This window comes from Bombina bombina, chromosome 1, assembly GCF_027579735.1.
Source record: "Bombina bombina isolate aBomBom1 chromosome 1, aBomBom1.pri, whole genome shotgun sequence".
NCBI lineage: Eukaryota > Metazoa > Chordata > Amphibia > Anura > Bombinatoridae > Bombina > Bombina bombina.
In genome coordinates, this window is record NC_069499.1 from 833,147,398 (window position 1) to 833,172,752 (window position 25,355).

Here is a 25,355-nt window from a genome sequence, read left to right on the forward strand (position 1 = left end):
GTAATGATTTTACCCTTTTCAGATTCCTTTTTGGCGTTGTGAATGTTTCTACAGTGTTCAAGAATTCGGGTTCTGGCCTGTCTGGTCGTCAAGCCAACATAGAATAGATTACATGAACACTTCAATACATATATTACTCGAGTTAATGAGCATGAGAAATATGTAGGTATAAACATGGGTCCAATCATATTTGTCTTTGATGGATTTCAATTTCCATAATTTGGTGCAAGCATTACATGTGCCACATGGGAACATTCCCTTTGTTTTGGTTTTTTTTCTTAGGATTGTGGACATAATTACTTTTAACCAGTATGCCTCTTAAATTCTTAGGTCTCCTGTAACCATTCGATTTGACTGGATAGAAGAGGATCATTCTGTAATATGTGCCAATTTTTGTTTATAACCTCTGTTATTCTGTGCATTTTTGGGTTATAGGTGGTAATCAGACGTATAGTATTATCCTCTTGTTTTGGTTTTGTTTGTAGCAGGGTTTCACGTTCTCTTTTTAATGCATAAGTTTGTGCTGTTTTTATTGATCTGTTGCTGTATCCACGTTCACGGAGTCTATTGGTTAAAGGGACAGTAAACACAATAATTTTTGTTGTTTAAAAAGGTAGATAATCCCTTTATTACCCATTCCCCAATTTTGCATAACCAACACAGTTATAATGATAAACTTTTTACCTCTGTGATTACCTTGTATCTATGCCTCTGCAAACTGCCCCCTTATTTCAGTTCTTTTGACAGACTTGAATTTTTAGCCAATCAGTGCTGACTCCTAGGCGCTTCACGTGCCTGAACTCAATGTTATCTATATGAAACACATGAACTAAAGCCTTCTAGTGGTGAAAAATTGTCAAAATGCTTACAGATTAGAGGCAGTCTTCAAGGTCTAAGAAATTAGCATATAAACCTCCTAGATTTAGCTTTCAACTTAGAATACCAAGAGAACAAAGCAAAATTGGTAATAAAAGTAAATTGGAAAGTTGTTTAAAATTACATGCTCTATTTAAATCATGAAATATTTTTTTTTTTACTTTACTGTCCCTTTAAGTGCATAGATTCCGTTTTGAATATGTGAATATCAGAACAATTTTGTCTCAAACGAATAAATTCACCTTTAGGCATAGCTTTTAAGGTGTTATACGCATGGGCACTGGTGTAGTGGAGCAGGGTATTGGTGGCAGTCTCTTTCCTATAGATGTTAGTGGATATAGATCCATTAGATACTTTCATTATTTTTAAGTCAAGGAATTGAATCGTTGTTTTACTATGTTCATAGGTTAACTTGATGTTATAGTTATTATTATTATTAATCATCCTCATGAACTCGTCCAATATTTCTGCTGACTCCTCCCATATGAATAATACATCATTGATGTATCTTATCCAAAAGGATATGTGTTGTGTATATTTATCATTATCATCCGTAAATACCTTTTTTCCTTCCCACCACCCAAAAAAAAGATTTGCGTATGTAGGCGCGCATGCCGTGCCCATGGCTGTCCCTTGAGTTTGCAGGTAAAATTAGTCTTTGAAAGTGAAGAAATTGAAATGAATCACAAAGTGCAATAATTTTAAGATGAAAGTATCATGTTCCTTGTTGTCACCTTGGTTGGTAGATAAAAAGTATGCTATGAGTTTTTCACCTTAATGATGTTGTATGCTTGTGTAGAGTGATTCTACATCTGCAGTTACGAGGAGGACATCCTGAGTTAGAGAAAGATTGTCAAGTTTTTTTTTAAAACCTCCATAGTATCCTTGACATACGAGGGCAAAGTATACAGATATTCCCGTAAACGGAAATCTACGTACTGACTTGCTTTTTCTGTTAGCCCCTCGTTGCCAGATACTATGGGTCTACCAGGTGGTTTCTGAATGTTTTTATGGAATTTAGGGATTAAATACAAAGTTGGTACTTTGGGACGTATTTGTGTTAGATACTTTTTGCTACTTCATTAATGATGTTATATTTAAAGGCATTGGTAATAATCTTATTATAGATCTCAAGGTAGTTCTGCAAAGGATTGCCAAGGAGTTTTTTTATAGCATTTGGTATTGTTTAGTTGATTCATTATTTCTTCCAAATACATATTTTGGGCCATAGAACTACATTGCCGCCTTTGTCCGATTGTTTGATAATTGTGTCATCCCAAGTTTGAATTTCTTTAAGTGCTTTTATTTCCCTTTTACTCAAATTCTGATTTAGCCATTCTTATGGTATATTTTATATCTATTGGCATACAATTTGATTAAAAACAGTAATTTCAGGAGACAAATTATTGGGGGGGGGGGAAATAAATTTTGATTTTATTCTCAAGTTGGTTCTCCAATTGTCCTGATTAGGTATTTCAGGAGATATATATGGAGATATATATGGAGATATATATGGAGATATATATGGAGATAGATTATATATATATATATATATATATATATATATAAAACCAGGTTTTTTGGTCCATTCAGGGGGATTGATTTAAACAGTACACACAAAGCACTCTCCAGCCTATCTCTTATAACAATCTAAATCAATAACGGAATCAAAGCTTTTACAATCTTACCAGAGTTAAAATGTTTTTAACAATTGTGTGTGCGGGCAGCTAACAGTGTATTTACCTGCACGTCTTTTTAAACTTTTGTATCAATAAAGGTTAAATTTAAAGATTATTTTCACCACTTCTTTATTCTTAGTTTTGTGTTCAGAGGCATCTCTTTACTTTCACATTTTTAATGAGATTAATTTAAAAGGGACATAAAACACTGGAAGGGTAATATAAAATTATAAATCGTATATAAAAAAAAAAGCTCTGCAGTATACTTCCATCATTTATTTTGTCCCCTTTTCCTGTAATTCTATTCTGAAATTGTGAGCTTTTCATTTCCTGTTAGAATTGGAAGCGCAGAACACTGTTATATTCCACAAAGTCATTGGCTGCACACTCTAGTGACCTATTTACAACTGTTCCTAATTGACCACAGCAGACAAGGTAACCTAAGTTACAACATGGCAGCTCCCATTGTTTTATAGACACTAAAACTTTGCACTTATTTTGTCAATATTTAAGCAGCTAATGAAACATTAAAAAAAACACATCTACATGTTATTCTCAGACTAATCTTTTTCTTTGAATGCATCATTCTACCTAGAATTTACATAGTGTTTAATGTCCCTTTAAAGGTCAACTGGAGCTTTTATTGTAGATAAATTCCCCAAGGCAGAACACTGTGCGATCTTCGCGCTTATCGCAGAAACTGAAGGGTCTCTGCAGAAAGAACAGCAATGGCAGTTAAAAAAAATGCTGTGTGTGTGTGTGTGTGTATGTAAATGTTGTGTGTGTGTGTATATATGTTGTGTGTGTGTATATACTGTGTGTGAGTATATGTTGTGTGTGTGTGTATATACTGTGTGTGAGTATATGTTGTGTGTGTATATGTTGTGTGTGTGTGTATATGCTGTGTGTGTATGTATATGCATATGTTGTGTGTGTATATGTTGTGTGTTGAAATTTTACCAAATAAGTTAATTGGATATGCACAGTATTGGAATAATGGGGTTGTGGATCCTTACCAAGCCTATTTCCGAATACTGTGAATATCCCTTTAACTCATTTAGGAAAAGCTTCAGCCTTTGCCATATATAATATAATTTTTTTTTTTTTTTAAATGGGTGTGTATTATGTTATTTGTTCTTCCAGTGTTTTTTTTTTCGATCTCTTTACTGGAATCAACTCTGAGGTTGTGTATGTGTGTATGTGTGTGTGTGTGTGTGTGTGTGTGTGTATGTATGTATATATATATGTATATATATATACATACACACACACACACACAAATATACATACACACTCTTATTTTGTAAGTGCCATCCTTTAGGAAGCATATATTATACATCAGCAGTATAAGCATGGAGCAGCAGCCCCTCCAAAATAAGCATATAGACCCCAGCAGTACAGTAGAGCAGGTTCCCAGGGAGACTGACACTGTGGGAACGTACAGCAGACATCAGTGAGGCTATACATGAACCTGTCCTCAAGTAAGGGCAACAAACACAGCAACGCCGGCTCCTTGGAAACACTGCAGAAACATTTTCACTGAAAAAATTCTCATCGCAGAAAAACAGAATTTATGTAAGAACTTACCTGATAAATTTATTTCTTTCATATTGGCAAGAGTCCATGAACTAGTGACGTATGGGATATACAATCCTACCAGGAGGGGCAAAGTTTCCCAAACCTCAAAATGCCTATAAACACACCCCTCACCACACCCACAAATCAGTTTAACGAATAGCCAAGAAGTGGGGTGATAAAAAAAAGGAGTAAAAAACATCAACAAAGAAATTTGGAAATAATTGTGCTTTATACAAAAAATTATAACCACCACAAAAAAGGGGTGGGCCTCATGGACTCTTGCCAATATGAAAGAAATGAATTTATCAGGTAAGTTCTTACATAAATTATGTTTTCTTTCATGTAATTGGCAAGAGTCCATGAGCTAGTGACGTATGGGATAGCAATACCCAAGATGTGGAACTCTACGCAAGAGTCAGTAGAGAGGGAGGGATAAAAATAAAAACAGACATTTTCCACTGAAAAAAATAATCCACAACCCAAAATCTAAGTTAATTCTCATTAAATGAAAAGAAAAGCCTTCTGACAATTCCTAGAACGAGGAAAGATAACAAATAGACTAGAAGTCTTCCTGAAATCTTAAGTAGCTTCAACATATTATTTCAAAGCTCTTACCACATCCAAAGAAGTCCGCAGAAGAATTTAAATGAAGTCCACAAAACAGCCTTATCCTGAGAAAAAAAATCAGAAAAGGAGATTCACAAGAAAGAGCAGATAATTCAGAAGTTCTTCTAGCAGAAGAGATGGCCAAAAGGAACAACACTTCCCAAGAAAGTATTTTAATGTCCAAAGAGAGCATAGGCTCAAATGGAGGAGCCTGTAAAGCCTTCAAAACCAAAATAAGACTCCAAGGAGGATAGATTGATTTAATAACAGGCTTGATACAAACCAAAGCCTGTACAAAAACAGTGAATGTCAGGAAACTTATCAATCTTTCTGTGAAATGACACAGAAAGAACAGAGATTTGTCCCTTCAAGGAACTTGCAGACAAAACCTTTATTTAAACCATCCTGAAAAAACTGTAAAAATCTAGGTATTCTGAAAGAATGCCAAGTGAACTTATGAGAAGAACACCATGCAAAGAAGTTTTTCAAACTCGATAATAAATCTTTCTAAAAATAGATTTACGAGCCTGTAACATAGTATTAATCACTGAGTCAGAGAAACCTCTATGACTAAGCACTAAGCGTTCAATTTCCATACCTTCAAATTTAATGATTTGAAATCCTGATGGAAAAACGGACCTTGAGACAGAAAATTCGACCTTAATGGAAGAGGTCCGGACAAAATCTGCATATCAAAACCTGTGAGGCCATGCTGGAACTACCAGCAAAACAAATGACTGTTCCATGATGACTATGGATATCACTCTTGGAAGAAGAACTAGAGGCGGGAAATATAAGCAGGATGGTAGCACCAAGAAAGTGTCAACATATCCACTGATTCCGTCTGAAGATCCCTGGACCTGGACAGGTACCTGGCAAGTCTTCTTGTTTAGATAAGAAGCCATCAGATCTATGTCTGAAAGACCCCACATCTGAACAATCTGAGAAAACACATCTGGATGGAGAGACCACTCCCATGGATGTAAAGTATGACGGTTGAAATAATCCGCTCCCCAATTGTCTACCCCTGGGATATGAACCACAGAAATTAGACAAGAGCTGTATTCCGCCCAAAAAGTATTAGAGATACTTCTTTCATAGCTAGGGGACTGTGAGTCCCACCCTGATGATTGACATATGCCACAGCTGTGATATTGTCTGTCTTGAAAGCAATTGAATGGACTTCTCTTCAACAGGGGCCAAGCCTGAAGAGCCCTGAAAATTGCACGGAGTTCCAAATATTTATTGGTATTCTCGCCTCTTGAGATTTCCAAACCCCTTGTGCTGTCAGAGATCCCCAAACAGTTCCCCAACCTGAAAAGACTTGCATCTGTTGTGATCACAGTCCAGGTTGGATGAACCAAAGAGACCCCTAAAACTATACGATGGTGATCTAACCACCAAGTCAGAGATAGTTGAATATTGGGATTTAAGGATATTAATTGTGATATCCTAGTATAATCCCTGCACCATTGATTCAGCATACAAAGCTGGAAAGGTCTCATATGAAAACGAGCAAAGGGAATCGAGTCCGATTCTGCAGTCATGAGACCTAAAACTTCCATGTACATAGCTACTGAAGGAAAAAATAGAGACTGAAGGTTTCGACAAGCTGAACCCAATTTAAATTGTCTCTTGTCTGTTAGAGACAGAGACATGGATACAATCTATCTGGAAACCTAAAAAGGTGACCCTTGTCTGAGGAATCAGGGAACTTTTTGGTAAATTGATCCTCCAACCATGTCTTTGAAGAAACAACAGAAGTTGATTCGTATGAGATTCTTCAGAACATAAAGACTGAGCAAGTACCAAGATATCGTCCAAATAAGGAAACACTGAGAACCTTTGAAAAGATTCCTAGAGCTGTCGCTAGACCAGAAAGGAAGAGCAACAAATTGGTAATGCTTGTCTAAAAAAAAGAGAATCTCAGAAACTGATAATAATCTGGATGAAACAGAATATGAGAATATGCATCCTGTAAGCCTATTGTGGGCAAATAATGCCCTTGCTGAACAAAAAGGCAGAATAGACCTTATCGTCACCATTCTGAAAGATAGTACTCTTACATGTCAATTCAAAATTTTTAGATCTGAAACTGGTCTGAACGAATTTTCTTTCTTTGGGACAATGAATAGTTTTGAATAAAACCCCAGACCCCGTTCCTGAAACGGAACTGGTATGATTACCCCAAATAACTCCAGGTCTGGAGTCCGGATGGAAGGATTGCCTGCTGAGTAAGTCCGCTTCCCAGTTGTCCACACCTGGAATGTGGATTGCTGAAAGTGAGCAGCTGTGGGATTCCATCCACTCCAAAATCAGAGACACCTCCCTCATTGCTAAGGAGCTCCTCGTTCCCCCCTGGTGGTTGATGTAAGCCACCAAGGTAATGATATCGGTCTGGAATCTGATGAAGCTGAACGACCCCAGAGGAGGCCATGCCCTCAGAGCATTGTAGATTGCTCGAAGTTCCAGAATATTGATCGGAAGGAGAGACTCCTCCCGGGTCCATTTTCCTTGTGCCAATCTGGCACCCCAAACAGCTCCCCATCCTGCCAGATTCCCATCCGTGGTCACAATCTCCCAGGATGGTCTCAGGAAAGATGACCCCAGGGATAGATGCTCCAGACGGATCAACCAAGAGAGGGAGTCCCTGGTCCAAGCATTCATGGATATCTGCTGGGATAGATCTGAATGATCGCCGTTCCACTGTCTCAACATGCACAATTGAAGAGGTCTGAGATGGAACCTGGCGAAAGGGATGACGTCTATGCTGGAAACTATGAGCCCGATCACCTCCATACACTGAGCCACCGAAGGGCAAGACAGGTGGACGCAATCTTCCTGCGTCGTTGATCTGTGAGAAATATTTTCATGGACATAGAGTCTATTATCGTGCCCAGGAACTCCACCCTGTTGCTGGGAACCAGTGAACTCTTTCCTGAGTTTATCTTCCAACCGTGAGATTGGAGCAAGAAAAGAAGAGCCCTTGTTTGATCCTCTGCGAGGCTGAACGACAGCACCTGGACTAGAATGTCTTCCAAATAGGGCGCCACAGCAATGCTCCTGGATCTGGCCACTGCAAGAAGTGCCCCCAGAACCTTCGTGAAGACTCTCGGGCTGTCGCCAGACCGAAGAGAAGGGCCACAAACTGGAAGTGTTGGTCCAGAAATGCAAATCTTAGGAACTTCAAGTGGTCCCTGTGAATTGGAACATGAAAGTAAGCATCCGTCAAGTCTATTGTAGTCATGAACTGCCAGTCTTGAACTAGGGGCAGAATAGATCTGATCGTTTCCATTTTGAACGATGGAACAGCCAGAAACTTGTTTAAACACTTTAGGTCCAGAATCGTGCGGAACGTGCCCTCCCTCCTTTGAAACCACAAAAAGATTTTAATAGCACCCTAGACCCCTTTCTGATTGGGCTACTGGTACGATAACACCTAGAGAGGAGAGATCCTGCTCCCTTCTCCAATCTTGAAGACAGGTTTGACAGGCAGATGGGAATTAAAATCCTATCCTGTAACCCTGTGCGACAACCTCCAGAGCCCAAGGGTCCTGAACTTCCTGCAACCAGGCTTCGGAAAAGATAGACAATCTGCCCCCTATACTTGGTCCAGGGACCGGGTCGGGGGACGCCCCTTCATGCCGATTTTGTCTCGACGGCCTTCATGTTCTGCTTGGACTTGTTCCAAGTATGAGCAGGTTTCCAAGTTCCCTTGGACGGATCCGCTTTCGCGGCGGGCTGCTGGTGCTGGGCCTTGTCCACATGAAAAAGACGAAAAGTAGATCCTTTAGGCTTAGCCTTCTTATCCTGCGGATAAGGAAAGCTCCCTTGGCTCCCGTAACCGTGGATATGATCGAATCCAATCCTGGACCAAACAGAATCTTTCCTTGAAAAGGCAGGGACAACAGCCTCGACTTAGAGGTCATGTCCGCAGACCAAGACTTTAGCCACAGAGCCTTGCAACTTAAAAACGGAGAATCCTGAAACCATTGCGTTCAGGTGAATAATTTGCATATTGGCGTCACAAAATGAAAGAATTGGTGACCTTCAACGCCTTAAAGGGACACTGAACCCAATTTTTTTCTTTTGTGATTCAGATAGAGCATGCAATTTTAGGCAACTTTCTAATTTACTCCTATTATAAAATTTTCTTTATTCTCTTGGTATCTTTATTTGAAATGCAAGAATGTAAGTTTAGATGCCGGCCCATTTTTGGTGAACAACCTAGGTTGTCCTTGCTGATTGGTGGATAAAATCACCCACCAATCAAAAACTGCTGTCCAGAGTTCTGAACCAAGAAAAAAGCTTAGATGCCTTCTTTTTCAAATAAAGCTAGCAAGAGAACGAAGAAAGATTGATAATAGGAACAACTTAGAAAGTTGCTTAAAATTGCATGCTCTATCTGAATCACAAAAGAAAAAATTTGGGTTCAGTGTCCCTTTAATCTTATCCTGTATCTCGTCGATGGAAGTCTCCCTCTCGATCATATCACACAGGGATTCACACCAATATGTGGCTACAGCCGCTGCCGGTTGAAAAACAAAACCTGTGTGCTGAAACATTTTCCTGAACATGTTTTCCAACTTTTTATCTATGGGCTCTTTAAACGACAAAGTATCCTCGAGATGAATAGTCGTCCGCTTTACGAGCGTAGAGATGGCACCATCCACCTTAGGGACAGTCCAACACAGCTCGAGCTGAGAGTCCGGAATGGGGAACAGTTTCTTTAAGGAAGAAGAAGGGGAAAAGGAAGAACCTAAATCGCTTCCATTCATTCTTAATAATATTAGCCATCTTAACAGGAACCGAGAAGGTCTGAGGTACCACCCTGTCTTCGTATACCTTATCAAGCTTAGGAATCGAAGGTTGCACCGGAAGCTTAGGTTCCGGGACCTTAAGAGTAGCAAGCACTTGCTTCAGCAAAAAGTGCAAATCCTCCATCCTAAACCTAAAGTCAGGCTCCTCCGCAGCCAGAGGATGAGATGACACAGACTCCGACCCAGAAGGAGCCTCCTCAGAAGAGTCGGAGTGGGCCTCTGATATTTCCATAGGCGTAGACAACCCCTGGGCTGGGCCAGGCCGCCATGATACGCCCAGCACTTGCGCTTAGCAGAACATGGTATGGCATGGATCACTTTCGATACCACCGTTTGCAGCTGATCCGCAAAATCTGATGGCCAACGAATCTCTCCCGTAGGAGTAATGGTTGGACCCTGGGGCGCTGCATGTGCACTCGGAGATGAAAGCAGGGAACGCACCTCATGGGACGGGGAGCCCTCAGAGGTGGATGGCTCAGTAGTACTAGACATCCCCTTAGTTTTATATGTCGCAACTTTATCAAAGCATGTGGAACATAGTTGAGCAGGCTGATCTACAACAACCTTCTTACAATAAACACAGGAATGAGACTTTGTTAAAGAGATAGTACCCTCTAACGCGTCAGAGTCAACCATAGCTTGCGCTTTTATTATAAAACTAGACTAGCTTAAAAAACAGGCACCTTTATACCTCCAATGGCAGGGGCACTCACCACCTCCTATGACCTCCTACAGAAACCGCTTTGTCTCTTATGCCGCTGATCAACAGAGGAAGTGAAAACTCACACCCGGTCACCTGGGATGCCTTGCAGGACCGTCCCTGCACTAAGGAGAAAACGCGCCAAAATCGGCCACGCAAATACTCCCGGAAGTCAACCTGAAGTTCCACCATTGCCAGAGCCACATCTCGCACATAACGCAGCAACAACACAATAAACAATATTATGTATAAACCCCCCATGTTCAATAATCCCCTCACTAGGAATAACAGAATTTATGCTTACCTGATAAATTACTTTCTCCAACGGTGTGTCCGGTCCACGGCGTCATCCTTACTTGTGGTATATTCTCCTCCCCAACAGGAAATGGCAAAGAGCCCAGCAAAGCTGGCCATATAGTCCCTCCCAGGCTCCGCCTACCCCAGTCATTCGACCGACGGACAGGAGGAAATATATATAGGAGAAACCATATGGTAACGTGGTGACTGTAGTTAGAGAAAATAATTCATCAGACCTGATTAAAAAACCAGGGCGGGCCGTGGACCGGACACACCGTTGGAGAAAGTAATTTATCAGGTAAGCATAAATTCTGTTTTCTCCAACATAGGTGTGTCCGGTCCACGGCGTCATCCTTACTTGTGGGAACCAATACCAAAGATTTTAGGACACGGATGAAGGGAGGGAGCAAATCAGGTCACCTAAACGGAAGGCACCACGGCTTGCAAAACCTTTCTCCTAAAAAAAGCCTCCGAAGAAGCAAAAGTATAAAATTTGTAAAATTTGGCAAAAGAGTGCAGTGAAGACCAAGTCGCTGCCTTACATTTCTGGTCAACAGGCGCCTCGTTCTTGAAGGCCCATGTGGAAGCCACAGCCCTAGTGGAGTGAGCTGTGATACTTTCAGGAGGCTGCCGTCCGGCAGTCTCAAAAGCCAATCTGATAATGCTTTTAAGCCAAAAGGAAAGAGAGGTAGAAGTTGCTTTTTTACCTCTCCTTTTACCAGAATAAACAACAAACGAAGAAGATGTTTGTCTGAAACCTTCAGTAACCTCTAAATAGAATTTTAGAGCACGGACTACGTCCAAATTGTGTAACAAACGTTCCTTCTCTGAAACTGGATTCGGACACAAAGAAGGTACAACTATCTCCTGGTTAATATTTTTGTTGGAAACAACCTTCGGAAGAAAACCAGGCTCAGTACGCAAAACCACCTTATCTGCATGGACCAGATAGGGCGGAGAACACTGCAGAGCAGAGAACTCAGAAACTCTTCTAGCAGAAGAAATTGCAACCAAAAAACAAAACTTTCCACGATAATAACTTAATATCTACGGAATGTAAGGGTTCAAACGGAACCCCTTGAAGAACTGAAAGAACTAGATTAAGACTCCAGGGAGGAGTCAAAGGTCTGTAAACAGGCTTGATTCTAACCAGAGCCTGAACAAACGCTTAAACGTCTGGCACAGCTGCCAGCCTTTTGTGAAGTAAAACAGATAAAGCAGAGATCTGTCCCTTCAGAGAACTTGCAGATAATCCTTTCTCCAAACCTTCTTGTAGAAAGGAAAGAATCTTAGGAATTTTTATCTTGTTCCATGGGAATCCTTTAGATTCACACCAACAGATATATTTTTTCCATATTTTATGGTAAATTTTTCTAGTTACAGGCTTTCTAGCCTGAATAAGAGTATCTATTACAGAATCTGAAAACCCACGCTTTGATAGAATCAAGCGTTCAATCTCCAAGCAGTCAGTTGGATGGAAACCAGATTCGGATGTTCGAATGGACCCTGAACAAGAAGGTCCTGTCTCAAAGGTAGCTTCCATGGTGGAGCCGATGACATATTCACCAGGTCTGCATACCAAGTCCTGCGTGGCCACGCAGGAACTATCAAGATCAACGAAGCCCTCTCCTGATTGATCCTGGCTACCAGCCTGGGAATGAGAGGAAACGGTGGGAATACATAAGCTAGGTTGAAGATCCAAGGTGCTACTATTGTATCCACTAGAGTCGCCTTGGGATCCCTGGATTTGGACCCGTAACAAGGGACCTTGAAGTTCTGACGAGAGGCCATCAGATCCATGTCTGGAATGCCCCATAATTGAGTTATTTGGGCAAAGATTTCCGGATGGAGTTCCCACTCCCCCGGATGCTCCTCCATCACCAGGGAACTCCTTGTTCCCCCCTGATGGTTGATATATGCAACAGTCGTCATGTTGTCTGATTGACACCTTATGAATTTGGCCTTTGCTAGTCGAGGCCAAGCCTTGAGAGCATTGAATATCGCTCTCAGTTCCAGAATGTTTATCGGGAGAAGAGAGTCTTCCCGAGACCATAGACCCTGAGCTTTCAGGGGTTCCCAGACCGCGCCCCAGCCCACCAGACTGGCGTCGGTCGTGACAATGACCCACTCTGGTCTGCGGAAGCTCATTCCCTGTGACAGGTTGTCCAGGGTCAGCCACCAACGGAGTGAATCTCTGGTCCTTTGATCTACTTGGATCGTCGGAGACAAGTCTGTATAATCCCCATTCCACTGTCTGAGCATGCACAGTTGTAATGGTCTTAGATGAATCCGTGCAAAAGGAACTATGTCCATTGCCGCAACCATCAAACCTATTACTTCCATGCACTGCGCTATGGAAGGAAGAAGAACAGAATGAAGTACCTGACAAGAGCTTAGAAGTTTGATTTTCTGGCCTCTGTCAGAAAAATCTTCATTTCTAAGGAAACTATTATTGTTCCCAAGAAGGGAACTCTTGTTGACGGGGACAGAGAACTTTTTTCTATGTTCACTTTCCACCTGTGAGATCTGAGAAAGGCTAGGACAATGTCCGTATGAGCCCTTGCTTTTGACAGAGACGACACTTGAATCAGGATGTCGTCCAAGTAAGGTACTACTGCAATGCCCCTTGGTCTTAGCACCGCTAGAAGGGACCCTAGTACCTTTGTGAAAATCCTTGGAGCAGTGGCTAATCCGAATGGAAGTGCCACAAACTGGTAATGCTTGTCCAGAAAGGCGAACCTTAGGAACCGAAGATGTTCCTTGTGGATAGGAATATGTAGGTACGCATCCTTTAAATCCACCGTGGTCATGAATTGACCTTCCTGGATGGTAGGAAGGATCGTTCGAATGGTTTCCATTTTGAACGATGAAACCCTTAGAAACTTGTTTAGAATCTTGAGATCTAAAATTGGTCTGAATGTTCCCTCTTTTTTGGGAACTATGAACAGGTTGGAGTAAAACCCCATCCCTTGTTCTTCTAATGGAACTGGATGAATCACTCCCATTCTTGACAGGTCTTCTACACAATGTAAGAATGCCTGTCTTTTTATTTGGTTCGAAGATAATTGAGACCTGTGGAACCTTCCCCTTGGGGGTAGTTCCCTGAATTCCAGGAGATAACCTTGAGAAACTATTTCTAGCGCCCAAGGATCCTGAATATCTCTTGCCCAAGCCTGAGCAAAGAGAGAAAGTCTGCCCCCCACCAGATCCGGTCCCGGATCGGGGGCCAACACTTCATGCTGTTTTGGTAGCAGTGGCAGGTTTCGTGGCCTGCTTACCCTTGTTCCAGCCTTGCATCGGTCTCCAGGCTGGCTTGGTTTGAGAAGTATTACCCTCTTACTTAGAGGGTGTAGAATTTGAGGCTGGTCCGTTTCTGCGAAAGGGACGAAAATTTGGCTTATTTTTAGCCTTAAAAGACCTATCCTGAGGAAGGGCGTGGCCCTTTCCCCCAGTGATGTCTGAAATAATCTCTTTCAAGTCAGGGCCAAACAGTGTTTTACCCTTGAAAGGGATGTTAAGCAATTTGGTCTTGGAGGACACATCCGCTGACCAAGACTTTAGCCAAAGCGCTCTGCGCGCCACGATAGCAAACCCTGAATTATTCGCCGCTAATCTAGCTAATTGCAAAGCGGCATCTAAAATAAAAGAGTTAGCCAATTTAAGTGCTTGAACCCTGTCCATAACCTCCTCATACGAAGATTCTTTATTGAGCGACTTTTCTAGTTCTTCGAACCAGAAACACGCAGCTGTAGTGACAGGAACAATGCATGAAATTGGTTGTAGAAGGTAACCTTGCTGAACAAACATCTTTTTAAGCAAACCCTCTAACTTTTTATCCATAGGATCTTGAAAGCACAACTATCTTCTATAGGAATAGTAGTGCGTTTGTTTAGAGTAGAAACCGCCCCCTCGACCTTGGGGACTGTCTGCCATAAGTCCTTTCTGGGGTCGATTATAGGAAATAATTTCTTAAATATAGGGGGAGGAACAAAAAGGTATGCCGGGCCTTTCCCACTCCTTATCCTCTAGGAACTTGTCCATCTTACATAATTTCTTTGGAATGACCAAATTGTCACAATCATCCAGAGTAGATAATACCTCCTTAAGTAGTGCGTGGAGATGTTCTAATTTAAATTTAAATGTTACAACATCAGGTTCAGCTTGTTGAGAAATTTTCCCTGAATCTGAAATTTCTCCCTCAGACAAAACCTCCCTCCTGGCCCCTTCAGATTGGTGTGAGGGCATGTCAGAACAGTTATTATCAGCGTCCTCTTGCTCTTCAGTGTTTAAAACAGAGCAATCGCGCTTTCTCTGATAAGTAGGCATTTTGGATAAAATGTTTGCAATAGAATTATCCATTACAGCCGTTAATTGTTGCATGGTAATAAGTATTGGCGCACTAGATGTACTAGGGGCCTCTTGTGTGGGCAAAACTGGTGTAGACACAGAAGGGGATGATGCAGTACCATGCTTACTCCCCTCATTTGAGTAATCATCATGGGCAATATCATTATCTATGGCATTATTGTCCCTACTTTGTTTGGACACTATGACACAATTATCACATATATTTAAATGGGGAGAAACCTTGGCTTTCATACATATAGAACATCGTTATCTGATGGTTCAGACATGTTAAACAGGCTTAAACTTGTCAACAAAGCACAAAAAACGTTTTACAATAAAACCGTTACTGTCACTTTAAATTTTAAACTGAACACACTTTATTACTGAATATGTGAAAAAGTATGAAGGAATTGTTCAAAATTCACCAAAATTTCACCACAGTATCTTAAAGCCTTAAAAGTATTGCACACCAAATTTGAAAGCTTTAACCCTTAAAATAACGGAACCGGAGCCGTTTTTACATTTAACCCCTATACAGTCCCAGGTATCTGCTTTGCTGAGACCCAACCAAGCCCAGAGGGGAATACGATACCAAATGATGCCTTCTATAAGCTTTTTCAGTGGTTCTTAGCTCCTCACACATGCATCTGCATGCTTTGCTTTCCAAAAACAACTGCGCATTAGTGGCGCGAAAATGAGGCTCTGCCTATGACTAGAAAAGGCCCCCAGTGAAAAAGGTGTCCAATACAGTGCCTGCCGTTTTTTTAAAACAATCCCCAAGATTATAATAACTATTAATAGTTATAATCTGCCAAATATGCTTTGTAAAGTAATCGTTTTAGCCCAGAAAAATGTCTACCAGTTTTTTAAGCCCTAATGAAGCCCTTTATTCTTATACTAAACTAAGAAAATGGCTTACCGGTTCCCATAGGGAAAATGACAGCTTCCAGCATTACCAAGTCTTGTTAGAAATGTGTCATACCTCAAGCAGCAAAAGTCTGCTCACTGTTTCCCCCAACTGAAGTTAATTCCTCTCAACAGTCCTGTGTGGAAACAGCCATCGATTTTAGTAACGGTTGCTAAAATCATTTTCCTCTTACAAACAGAAATCTTCATCTCTTTTCTGTTTCAGAGTAAATAGTACATACCAGCACTATTTTAAAATAACAAACTCTTGATTGAAGAATAAAACTACATTTAAACACCAAAAAAACTCTTAGCCATCTCCGTGGAGATGTTGCCTGTGCAACGGCAAAGAGAATGACTGGGGTAGGCGGAGCCTGGGAGGGACTATATGGCCAGCTTTGCTGGGCTCTTTGCCATTTCCTGTTGGGGAGGAGAATATCCCACAAGTAAGGATGACGCCGTGGACCGGACACACCTATGTTGGAGAAATTAACCCTTAATTCCATAAGATTGAAGACGCCACACTGTGACCCTGTCTTCTGTGTTATCATTATGTATAAAAAAATGAAACTAACAGAATCAACGCTGTGGAACAGGAACACGGCCCTTCAAGTGTGACAGGTAGAAGCATCGCTCCTGACATGGACTTGAGTGCAGAAAGCAGGCAGAAAAACTCATCAACGCCGATTGCTTGTTGAGCTGTTAATATGAGTCTGGATGGTTTCGCAGAAAGACTCTCCCTGCATCTCCGGACTCTAACTTTCATCCAGGCTCTCACTGAGAGGCTGACAGGACTACTTAAAACTCCAGTCCCATTCCGAAGAGTACTACCTTCCATAAGAGACTACTCCGAATATTCGGCACTTCTCTGCCATCCTCCTGTGACGAAAGACAAAGAATGACTGGGGGATGAGGGGAGTGGGGGAGGTATTTAAGCCTTTGGCTGGGGTATCTTTGCCTCCTCTGGTGGCCAGGTCTTTATTTCCCAAAAGTAATGAATGAACCAGTGGACTCTCCTCCCCTTTAGATGGAAAAGTATTTAACCTGTGAGTCTCTTTACTTAATTTTTCAGTATAAAGGAGGTTCTGAAATCCAACTATTCTTTTGTTCCTAAGGCAGTATATTCAGAAAACATAAATCAGGAAATTGCACTTCCATCATTATGTTCAGGTCCCCATAATAAGAAGTGACTTCTTCATAACCTAAATGTTGTATGAGCCTTAAAAGTTTACATTCATCTTCTTTATTCATTAATTTTTCCAGACCTACAAAGGGTAAGAAAGCCACAGCAGTTACCTTAGCGGCTTGGCTTAAGGCCTTGATTTGCAAGCTATACTTGGTGACAGGGAAGACTCCCCCTAAATGCATTACTGTTCATTCCAATGCAGCAGTTGCCACATTTTGGGAATTTAGAAATAAAACTTTGATTGAACAATTTGTAAAGCAGCTACGTACATACTTTTACTAAATGTTATTACTTTTAAGTGTTAGCCTCTTCAGGGACTGCTTTTGGCAAGAAAGTTCTGCTGGCTCTTGTGCCTGTTCAATAACATACCTGCCTTAATTGTTATCCCACCCTATATCATGGTGGTCTCGTGGACTACACTACTTGGGAACAGGATCCCACACGTGATAGTTTGTGGACTCTTACCATCTTATGAAAGATTAACATTTATTCTTATAATTTCTTTAATGATAGTGAGATAGTTAGTCCACAAGTCCTGTCCTTATTTAGTTGTACTGTTGGTGGCAGTACCATTTCACACTTCACTTTTCAACTTCTTGGTTTTATTCCTTTCTCTTGGTCATATGTATGACTGAAGGATTCTGGATGAGTAGGATGGATTACAAGCTCCATCCTACTCATGGGTATTTTTGCTTCTGCCAAGTGAACTGGAGTTTAATCCCACATGTAATGCCTCATGGGCTCTGACCACCATGAAGTAGATTCATTTTGTTTATTTGTTTTTTCCTTTTGTGACTTTCTACATAAAATTTGGTATTCACATCATCCACAGCTCATACAATCTCCAAAATAATAAAAGTGTTTACAGCCTTCAGCTTATTTTTGTTTATATGTAGCTTCCATGTAGCACATTTCTGGACTATTTGTATGCTTTGTGCACTGAAACAGTCCCATGAGATGTTCTCTACTACACTGAATTATAAGATATGTCCCCTAAGACTACGTTTTCATTTTTTTTTTTTTTTTTTTTTTTACACCACGGCATCATTTCTGGTACTTTGTGTCAGTAACGATATCCTGCTGGAGAAGCTGCAAGTAGGTAACTGGGAAGAGTATCAAACTTAACTTCTCACCTTTCCCTTCAGACAGACGCAGATTGGAATCCAGATGACGTCTATCAGATGCCCAGTCATTTAATTTATATGACGGTGTGGGGAGCGGTGAATCATCAGTATAACGATCTTTCACTGATCTGTAGACATCAGATGCAAATATATATATATATATATATATAAAATTTGAAATATTATAACATAGTAACATAGTATGAGACATAACTTTTAAAAAAGCCCATCTATTTCAAACTTTTTAGGTCTCCAGTATTTATTTATTTTTCTATTAGGGGTAGGGTGTGCATTTGGATCCTTCACTAGGAAGTCTTGTTCAATATTCCCATAAGCAATCAGTCCTTAAAGGGACAGTAACACTGATTTTTAATAAAACCTACTTAACGATGCATAGTAAAAACAACTTTGCAATGTACTATTTATTTGCCATCTTTTCCTGTAATTCAAGTCTACAAATTGTGTATTTCCAGGCCTGAAAACTGAAAAAGCACAGGACAGGCTTCAGAAGCCTAAATGTATATCTTATTTTTCCTGCTAAAGCCAAACATATTTTTAACACAATGACAGTGCGAAGCTCTGTCGAACTCAGACTCAAATCCATATTGGTTCCTCCAAATAAGGAAGGAATAGTTTGACTACTGAAAAAACAATCACAACAAACAAGGTATTAACGGTTCTAACAATTTTTGGACTCTGCTGGTATGTTAATCCATTGAAAGTCTACAGAAAAACAGAATTTATGCTTACCTGATAAATTTCTTTCTCCAACGGTGTCCGGTCCACGGCGTCATCCTTACTTGTGGGAATATTCTCTTCCCCAACAGGAAATGGCAAAGAGCACAGCAAAAGCTGCCCATATAGCCCCTCCTCAGGCTCCGCCCCCCAGTCATTCGACCGACGGTTAGGAGAAAAAAAAGGAGAAACTATAGGGTGCCGTGGTGACTGTAGTGTATAGAGAAAGACATTTATCAAACCTGATTAAAAAACCAGGGCGGGCCGTGGACCGGACACACCGTTGGAGAAAGAAATGTATCAGGTAAGCATAAATTCTGTTTTCTCCAACATTGGTGTGTCCGGTCCACGGCGTCATCCTTACTTGTGGGAACCAATACCAAAGCTTTAGGACACGGATGAAGGGAGGGAGCAAATCAGGTTACCTAAACAGAAGGCACCACGGCTTGCAAAACCTTTCTCCCAAAAACAGCCTCCGAAGAAGCATAAGTATCAAATTTGTAAAATTTGGCAAAAGTGTGCAGAGAAGACCAAGTCGCTGCCTTACATATCTGATCAACAGAAGCCTCGTTCTTGAAGGCCCACGTGGAAGCCACAGCCCTAGTGGAGTGAGCTGTGATTCATTCAGGAGGCTGCCGTCCGGCAGTCTCATAAGCCAATCGGATAATGCTTTTCAGCCAGAAAGAGAGGTAGCAGTAGCTTTTTGTCCTCTCCTCTTACCAGAGTAAACGACAAACAAAGATGAGGTTTGTCTAAAATCCTTTGTTGCTTCTAAATAGAACTTTAAAGAACGAACTACATCTAAATTGTGTAACAAACGTTCCTTCTTAGAAACTGGTTTCGGGCACAGAGAAGGAACAACTATTTCCTGGTTAATATTCTTGTTGGAAACAACTTTTGGAAGAAAACCAGGCTTGGTACGCAAAACAACCTTATCTGAATGGAACACCAGATAGGGTGGATCACACTGCAAAGCAGATAATTCAGAAACTCTTCTAGCAGACGAAATAGCAACCAAAAACAGTAACTTGATATCTATGGAATGTAAAGGTTCAAACGGAACCCCTTGAAGAACTGAAAGAACTAAATTTAGACTCCAAGGAGGAGTCATGGGTCTGTAAACAGGCTTGATTCTGACCAAAGCCTGTACAAAAGCTTGTACATCTGGCACAGCTGCCAGTCGTTTGTGTAACAAAACAGATAAAGCAGAAATCTGTCCTCTTAGAGAACTCTCGCTGACAACCCTTTATCCAAACCCTCTTGGAGAAAGGAGAGAATCTTAGGAGTTTTAATCTTACTCCAGGAGAATCCCTTGGATTCACACCAACAGATATATTTTTTCCATATTTTATGGTAAATCTTTCTAGTCACAGGTTTTCTGGCTTGGACCAGAGTATCTATCACTGAATCTGAAAACCCACGCTTGGATAAAATCAAACGTTCAATTTCCAAGCAGTCAGCAGCAGAGAAACTAGATTTGGATGTTCGAATGGACCTTGTACTAGAAGGTCCTGCCTCAAAGGTAGATTCCATGGTGGACCCGATGACATATTCACCAAGTCTGCATACCAAGTCCTGCGTGGCCACCCAGGAGCTATCAAAATCACTGAGGCCTTCTCCTGTTTGATCCTGGCTACGAGCCTGGGAAGGAGAGGAAACTGTGGAAACACATAAGCTAGGTTGAACGACCAAGGCGCCACTAATGCATCCACTAGAGTCGCCTTGGGATCCCTGGATCTGGACCCGTAGCAAGGAACCTTGAAGTTATGACGAGACGCCATCAGATCCATGTCTGGAATGCCCCATAATTGAGTTAACTGGGCAAAGACCTCCGGGTGGAGTTCCCACTCCCCCGGATGGAAAGTCTGTTGACTCAAATAATCCGCCTCCCAGTTGTCTACTCCTGGGATGTGAATTGCAGATAGATGGCAGGAGTGATCCTCCGCCCATTTGATGATCTTGGATACCTCTCTCATCGCCAAGGAACTCTTTGTTCCTCCCTGATGGTTGACGTAAGCTACAGTCGTCATGTTGTCTGACTGGAATCTTATGAATCCGGCCTTCGCTAGTTGAGGCCAAGCCCGGAGCACATTGAATATCGCTCTCAGTTCCAGGATGTTTATCGGGAGAAGAGACTCTTCCCGAGACCATAGACCCTGAGCTTTCAGGGAATCCCAGACCGCGCCCCAGCCTAATAGACTGGCGTCGGTCGTGACAATGACCCATTCTGGTCTGTGGAAACTCATTCCCTGAGACAGGTGATCCTGAGTCAACCACCAACGGAGTGAGTCTCTGGTTACCTGGTCTACTTGAATCTGGGGAGACAAGTCTGCATAGTCCCCATTCCACTGATTGAGCATGCACAGTTGTAATGGTCTTAGATGAATTCGAGCAAAAGGAACTATGTCCATTGCTGCAACCATCAATCCTACTACTTCCATGCACTGAGCTATGGAAGGCTGCAGAATAGAGTGAAGAACTTGACCAGCGTTTAGAAGCTTTGACTTTCTGACTTCTGTCAGGAAGATCTTCATTTCTAAAGAATCTATTATTGTTCCCAAAAAGGGAACTCTTGTTGACGGAGACAGTGAACTCTTTTCTACGTTCACCTTCCACCCGTGAGATCTGAGAAAGGCTAGAACAATGTCTGTATGAGCCTTTTGCCTTGGAAAGAGACGCCGCTTGAATTAGAATGTCGTCTAGATAAGGTGCCACTGCAATGCCCCTCTTAGAACTGCCAGAAGGGACCCTAGCACCTTTGTGAAAATTCTGGGAGCAGTGGCTAAACCGAACGGAAGAGCCACGAATTGGTAATGTTTGTCCAGAAAGGCAAACCTTAGGAACTGATGATGATCTTTGTGGATAGGAATATGTAGGTACGCATCCTTTAAATCCACGGTAGTCATATATTGACCCTCCTGGATTGTAGGTAAAATTGTTCGAATGGTTTCCATTTTGAACGATGGAACTCTGAGAAATTTGTTTAGAATTTTTAAATCCAGAATTGGTCTGAAAGTTCCCTCTTTTTTGGGAACTACAAACAGGTTTGAGTAAAACCCCTGACCTTGTTCCACTGTTGGAACTGGGTGTATCACTCCCATCTTTAACAGGTCTTCTACACAATATAAGAATGCCTGTCTCTTTATTTGGTCTGAAAAGCGAGACATGTGGAACCTTCCCCTTGGAGGAAGTTCCTTGAATTCTAGAAGATAACCCTGAGAGACTATTTCTAGTGCCCAGGGATCCGGAACATCTCTTGCCCAAGCCTGAGCAAAGAGAGAGAGTCTGCCCCCTACTAGATCCGGTCCCGGATCGGGGGCTACCCCTTCATGCTGTCTTGGTAGCAGCAGCAGGCTTCTTGGCCTGTTTACCCTTGTTCCAGCCTTGCATTGGTTTCCAAGCTGGCTTAGCCTGGGAAGCGTTACCCTCTTGTCTAGAGGCTGCAGAGTTAGAAGACGGTCCGTTCCTGAAATTACGAAAGGAACGAAAATTGGACTTTTTCTTAGCCTTGAAAGGCCTATCCTGTGGGAGGGCATGGCCCTTCCCCCCAGTGATGTCAGAAATAATTTCTTTCAATTCTGGCCCAAAAAGGGTCTTACCTTTGAAAGGGATATTAAGCAATTTTGTCTTGGAAGATACATCCGCCGACCAAGACTTTAGCCAGAGCGCTCTGCGCGCCACAATTGCAAACCCTGAATTTTTCGCCGCTAATCTCGCTAATTGCAAAGCGGCATCTAAAATAAAGGAATTAGCTAACTTAAGTGCGTGAATTCTGTCCATGACTTCCTCATATGGAGTCTCCTTATTGAGCGACTTTTCTAGTTCATCGAACCAAAAACACGCCGCCGTAGTGACAGGAATAATGCACGAAATTGGTTGAAGGAGGAAACCTTGCTGAACAAAAATCTTTTTAAGCAAACCCTCCAATTTTTTATCCATAGGATCTTTGAAAGCACAATTATCCTCAATGGGAATAGTCGTGCGTTTGGCTAGCGTAGAAACTGCCCCCTCAACCTTAGGGACTGTTTGCCATGTGTCCTTCCTTGGGTCGACCATGGGGAACATTTTCTTAAATATAGGAGGTGGGACAAAAGGTATGCCTGGTTTCTCCCACTCCTTAGTCACTATGTCCGCCACCCTTTTAGGTATCGGAAAGGCATCAGGGTGCACCGGGACCTCTAGGAATTTGTCCATCTTGCACAATTTTTCTGGAATGACCAAAGAGTCACAATCATCCAGCGTAGTTAGTACCTCCTTAAGTAATGCGCGGAGATGCTCTAACTTAAATTTAAACGTCACAACATCAGGTTCTGCCTGTTGAGAAATTCTTCCTGAATCAGAAAGTTCTCCCTCCGACAAACCCTCCCTCACTGCCACTTCTGACTGGTGTGAGGGTATGACAGATAAATTATCGTCAGCTCACTCTTGCTCCACTGTATTTAAAACTGAGCAATCACGCTTTCTTTGAAATGCTGGCATTTTGGATAAAATATTAGCAATGGAATTATCCATTACTGCCGTTAATTGTTGCATAGTAACAAGCATTGGCGCGCTAGATGTACTAGGGTTCGCCTGCGCAGGCATAACTGGTATTGACACAGAAGGAGAGGATGAAGAACTATCCCCACTACCTTCATTTGAGGAATCATCTTGGGCAACCTTATTAAATGTGACAGTACTGTCCTTACTTTGTCTGGACGCCATGGCACAATTATCACATACATTTGAAGGGGGGACCACCTTGGCCTCCATACATACAGAACATGTTCTATCTGAAGGTACAGACATGTTAGACAGGCTTACACAGGCTAATAATGCAATAAAACAGTTTTTAAACAAAACCGTTACTGTCTCTTTAAATGTTAAACAGAGCACACTTTATTTCTGAATGTGTGAAAAACTATGAAGGAAATATCCGATCTTTACCAAATTTTCACCCTAGTGTCTTAATGCTTTTAAAGTATTGCACCCCAATTGTCAAGTTTGTAACCCCTTAAATGAGGAAACCGGAGCTGTTTTATCAATTAGCAACTTTAAACCCACTACAGTCCCAGCCACAGCGTTTGCTGCGGCTTCACCTGTCCTTGGGGGTTATACGACACCAAAATAAGCCTTCCAGGAACGTTTTCAATGGCCACCAGACCCTCTCACATGAAGCTGCATGCACTGCATCCAAAAGAAACTGCGCAATAATGGCGCGAAAATGAGGCTCTGCCTACTATAGTGAAAGGCCCTTCCTGACTGGGAAGGTGTCTAAACGACTGCCTGGCGCCTAAAAACGTTTCCCAATTCTAAAGTTTTGAAAAGCACTTCAAACCTCATAAAAATATTAAATAAAGCAATCGATTTAGCCCACAAGAGTGTCAACCAGTATATAGCCCATAATAAGCCTTCATTCTGTTATGAGTCTAAGAAAATGGCTTACCGATCCCAAAGAGGGAAAATGACAGTCTTCTAGCATTACACAGTCTTGTTAGAAAATTGACTAGTCATACCTTGAGCAGAAAAGTCTGCAAACTGTTCCCCCCAACTGAAGATCTCTGGGCTCAACAGTCCTGCGTGGGAACAGCAATTGATTTTAGTTACTGCTGCTAAAATCCTACTCCTCTTTTAAACAGAACTCTTCATCCTTTTCTGTTTTAGATTAAATAGTACAAACCGGCACTATTTTAAAATAACAAACTCTTGATAGAAGAATAAAAAACTACAACTAAACACCACATACTCTTCACCATCTCCGTGGAGATGCTACTTGTTCAGAGCCGCAAAGAAAATGACTGGGGGGCGGAGCCTGAGGAGGGGCTATATGGGCAGCTTTTGCTGTGCTCTTTGCCATTTCCTGTTGGGGAAGAGAATATTCTCACAAGTAAGGATGACGCCGTGGACCGGACACACCAATGTTGGAGAAAAACACAATTTATGCTTACCTGATAAATTTATTTCTCTTGTGGTGTATCCAGTCCACGGATCATCCATTACTTGTGGGATATTCTCATTCCCAACAGGAAGTTGCAAGAGGACACCCACAGCGGAGCTGTAATATAGCTCCTCCCCTAACTGTCATAGCCAGTCATTCGACCGAAAACAAGCCGAGAAAGGAGGAACCATAGGGTGCAGTGGTTACTGTAGTTTAAATTTAAAAATTACCTGCCTTAAAATGACAGGGCGGGCCGTGGACTGGATACACCACAAGAGAAATAAATTTATCAGGTAAGCATAAATTGTGTTTTCTCTTGTAAGGTGTATCCAGTCCACGGATCATCCATTACTTGTGGGATACCAATACCAAAGCTAAAGTACACGGATGAAGGGAGGGACAAGGCAGGTACTTAAATGGAAGGAACCATTGCCTGTAAAACCTCTCTCCCAAATATAGCCTCCAAAGAAGCAAAAGTATCAAATTTGTAAAATTTTGAAAAAAGTATGAAGCGAAGACCAAGTCGCCGCCTTGCAAATCTGTTCAACAGAAGCCTCATTTTTAAAGGCCCAAGTGGAAAGCCA

General features: G+C 41.7%; 1 protein-coding gene across 2 annotated transcripts in view; it reads right to left on the reverse strand.

Moving 5' to 3' along the window:
* Window positions 1–25,355, reverse strand: part of DHX38 (DEAH-box helicase 38) — a 757,289-nt gene that overhangs the window by 586,021 nt on the left and 145,913 nt on the right. For both annotated transcript variants that reach the window (XR_008400173.1, XM_053699448.1), the window contains exon 6: window positions 18,129–18,247. Coding sequence is in view for 1 of the 2 variants with exons in the window: in XM_053699448.1 (XP_053555423.1) it covers window positions 18,129–18,247 (119 nt within the window). In the remaining variant the exon portion in view is untranslated. The remainder of the gene's footprint in view (window positions 1–18,128; window positions 18,248–25,355) is intronic.